This window comes from Nicotiana attenuata, unplaced genomic scaffold (genome assembly GCF_001879085.1).
Source record: "Nicotiana attenuata strain UT unplaced genomic scaffold, NIATTr2, whole genome shotgun sequence".
NCBI classification, from domain to species: Eukaryota; Viridiplantae; Streptophyta; class Magnoliopsida; order Solanales; family Solanaceae; genus Nicotiana; species Nicotiana attenuata.
Window position 1 is genome coordinate 7,974 of NW_017672684.1, and position 3,901 is coordinate 11,874.

Consider the following 3,901-nt stretch of genomic DNA (forward strand, 5'->3'; position numbering starts at 1 on the left):
ACCTTAAATCCAGAATTTAATCATGAAAGAAATTCATAGAACAATTGACAATCATTATGATCACTCCCAAAGCTTCTACTCAATTGGTTAGAGTCTCGTGCTGATAACGTGTTATAAAACAATAAAAGAAGAAGAAGACTATTGCAGAGAAAAGTAGAGGGAGAGAATTCTTATTGATTTTGGGATGAATTACAATAGAATAGAACCCTCTATTTATAGGGAGAGGGTGACTTAGCCACCAAGCAATGAACCCTAGAATCTCTCTAAATATAGACATTCACCATAAATACAATTCTATTTATAACATTTTTTGAATAGTACTTTTGGGAAAAATACACTTAAAAGTAGTTTTAAAAACTTGGCCAAATACTAATTACTGCTCAGAAGTTCTTTTCAAATTAATTAGTCAAATACAAACTGCTTTTCGCCAAAAGAAAAATACTTTTAAGAAAAAATACTTCCCAAACTAAATTGTAGCTTAGCCAATCACGCTATAAGAAAAGAAAAAAAAAAGTCCATGCCCTCGATAACTTCATATGGTACTTTAACCTCACTTCTTTTTTTAACCTTTCGAGAAAGTGGGGAGGGAATCGGATTTTATGGGTAATTGTCAGGGTATTGATCTCCGTGTTATAGTCACTGATCATAATCAAATTAACAGTCTAAATTTATGTGTGAGTAGGTTACTTTAGGATGGCATTGGGGCGGTGTGGGGCGAGGTGGATAGAAGTGGGGCGGTGCGAGGCGGGGTGGATAGAAATGGGGCGGTGCGGGGTGGGTTGAAATATTTTTTTGTTAGACTCAACGCGGTTGCAGGTTTTAGGAAAATTTGAGCAATCCATAGAATCGGGTTATATAATTCTTCCGCTAAGCCTCCAAGTATCCAGTTTCGTTCAATCATCCTTATTCCTTTACGGCTTTACCACATTATATGTATATTACAAAAAAAATTGCTATGTTTAGTTTGTATTGTCAAACCAATTTATGCATTTAGCTCATCATTTTTACTACAAAACCAATTAACTTATTTGGGTTCACATTTGTCCAGAAACGATCCTAAGAAGATTTAAAATGATCAGTAGGGTAATACAAAACGTTTTACCCCTTTAGTTTTCTGGGTTTGCTTCCGTTCTAATAATGCTTTTGATTCTTGATTTTAATAGCCCTAAAATAAAGAAAACAAAAAGTTCTATTAATACAAGTGAACAGAAAAATGTTTGAGAACTCTTAATCAGCATTGATAATGTAGCTTACAATGTGATTGAAAACTCTTAGTCAAACGATTATTTTGCAAAGAGTTGACGATGAATTTCATTAATAACTAGTTATTCTACGAGTGTTGTAATGATTTAAAGAAAAATCTCCTAGCTTAGGAGTTAGGATGAGTCAATTACTTGTCTCTGCCACTTACCCTATAGGCAACAATTGCGATAGTTAACTGTCTGATTCCTTATGCCACAAGTATTTTATGGCGGAATCACTCCCAAATAGAGACGAAGCTAGTGTATAATTTATGAGTTCAGCTGAATACAATAGCATACTTTGGTTCAAAGGAATTGGAAAGTCCCGTTTACTATGATACCTTGCAACTTAGACTACAAGCTACAAAATCAGCAATGTGAATGGAAACAAATCCAATATTTTGACTGCCAGGAGAAAAGGACTTATTAAGTACCCGTTCTATAATGTCAAGCAACAAGTTGAAGTGGGAAAAATTCAATCATAACCAAGCAATAAGCTACTCCAAAAAGGACAGCTCGGTGCACAAAGCATCCCGCATTCATGCAGGGTTCGTGGAAGGGTCACACCCCAAGGGAGTTTAATGTAGGCAGCGTACCCTAATGTGGCTGGATTCCGCTACAAGCAATGCCATAGTAAAACAGGTATATATAATTAATTTTACAATTAGAAGTTCAATCCACAAAACTATCGTCTAAATCCAAATTATATCCAAGTGAACGCCAAAAAGGAATGAACTATAACAACAACAACAAATTCAGTGTAATCTCCAAAAAGAAGTAAACTAAAAGGGGAAATAAAAAAGAATCGATATCCCTTTATTAAGATAATTCATACTAGTAATTAATAACAAAAGAATTTAGATAATAAGGCACTTTTGCCCTCATATCACGACAGCTGAAATGAAGCTTCTTCCTTCAGCAAAGTACTGATAATAGAATCACACGCAAATTGAGTAATAACACACTCTTACATTCTACTCGATCTCCCCTCAAGATCCATGTAACAGTTAATGAACAAATTTTCAAATTCTATAAGGAAATTTGTCTAACCTAACTGGACCAAGAATTTGTCTTAATTTACACTCATCATTTACAGCATTTAGACAATAGAACCAAGAAAATAATCAAAAATACAATGGAAGAAAGTCCAATAGCAACACCCAAAACAACCCTGCTAGGTCCATGTTCATGTTTAGGTGGTGTACTTTCATCATCATAATCTTCACTATCATCACTGAAATCTTCCTTTGGAGGTGGTGGAGACAATGGCAATCCATGTTTATCACAAGGAGCAATACCAAGTTTCAATTTGGTAGACAATGTGGAATGATTGTAGCAAAGATTAGAATTTTCTCCCACCTTAAACACAGCCAATTTCTTGATGAAAGTAGCATTGAATGGCAAAATCCCATGAAAATTATTCCTCTCAAGATTCAAGTATTTCAATCCCTTCATATCTGAAATGAACTTTGGGATAGTTCCATTCAATCGGTTCGATCCAAGATCAAGATGAATCAACCCAGGAATAGCAGCAAATGATTTTGGAATATTTCCAGACAAAGAATTAGAAGCCAATGACACATTTTTCAGAGAAAGTAAGTTACCAAATGCAGTTGATATAGTACCATTGAGAGAATTTGCAGAAAGATTTAAATGTACAAGATTTTCAAGCATAGTTAAAGAACTTGGTATTTTCCCTTCAAGCTTATTCTCAGATAAATCTACATAAGTAAGATTCATATGCCATTTTGTAGGAAGAACTCCTGTGAGATTTGCTTGAGATATGGTCACAGTATGCAAACTCTTGATACTGTTCAAGATTATTGAAGGGCCACTAGCAGAAACCGGAACATTTGACACAGTTAAATTTACTACATTATGTAAACGAATAAGCCAAACACTAGTGAGTTTCTTGAGGGAGTTGATACAAGTGAAGGATTGGAGATTGGAGGAAAGTTCAGAGGGGAAATGAATAGGAGAAACAGGACAGTTTATGAACTGTAAGTCAGTGAGAGTTGAGAGAGATTTGAGAGCTGTTTGGGATAATGCTATGTCATTTGAACAGTTTATAAGCTTGAGAGAAATAAGGTTGTGAAAAGGAGTTGAAGAGTCACAAATGGTGGTTTTGTGAAGTGGAGAACAGGGGTCTTTACCTGTTGGAACACTTAGTGATCTGAGAGCTTTAAGTTGGTTTTGGTCAAGAGTGGATTGAGCTGATGATGATTTTGTGGAGAGGAGAAAGAGGAGAAGGGTGAAAGAGAGGAAGAAAGGAGAGGAATTTGGAACCATAGTTTTTTGTTGCAAGAAAAAGAAGAATATTGATAGAAGGGAAATTATGAAGAGTGCTTTTTGTTAAGTGTGTGAGAGTGTGTTGGAGTTTGTACAAGAAAAGGACTTTCAAGATTTTGGAAGGGACAAATTTAAAGTGACAGAATAGAGGATATAATTAGTTGACCTTGGATTGAGGTGTTATTACAGAAATATACATGCAAGAGATAGCCCGGTGCACCCAACAGTGGCGGAAGCACGATCTCCACGAAGGGGGTTCAAAAAATATTTTTTGTAGCTAGGGGGAATGGAACCTATGAGGCCTTATGAAGGTTTTGAACCCCCTTGACCACTAAACTACACTTTTGGATTATGTTAAGGGGGTTCAAAAC

At 35.6% G+C, this 3,901-nt stretch overlaps 1 protein-coding gene across 1 annotated transcript; it reads right to left on the bottom strand.

Moving 5' to 3' along the window:
• Positions 1–2,052: 2,052 nt before the first annotated feature.
• On the bottom strand, positions 2,053–3,648 carry LOC109214109 (receptor-like protein 51). Its single transcript, XM_019377998.1, has one exon. It carries the CDS (start codon positions 3,528–3,530, stop codon positions 2,328–2,330), a length of 1,203 nt encoding a protein of 400 aa, XP_019233543.1. The 5' UTR covers positions 3,531–3,648; the 3' UTR covers positions 2,053–2,327.
• Positions 3,649–3,901: the final 253 nt, after the last annotated feature.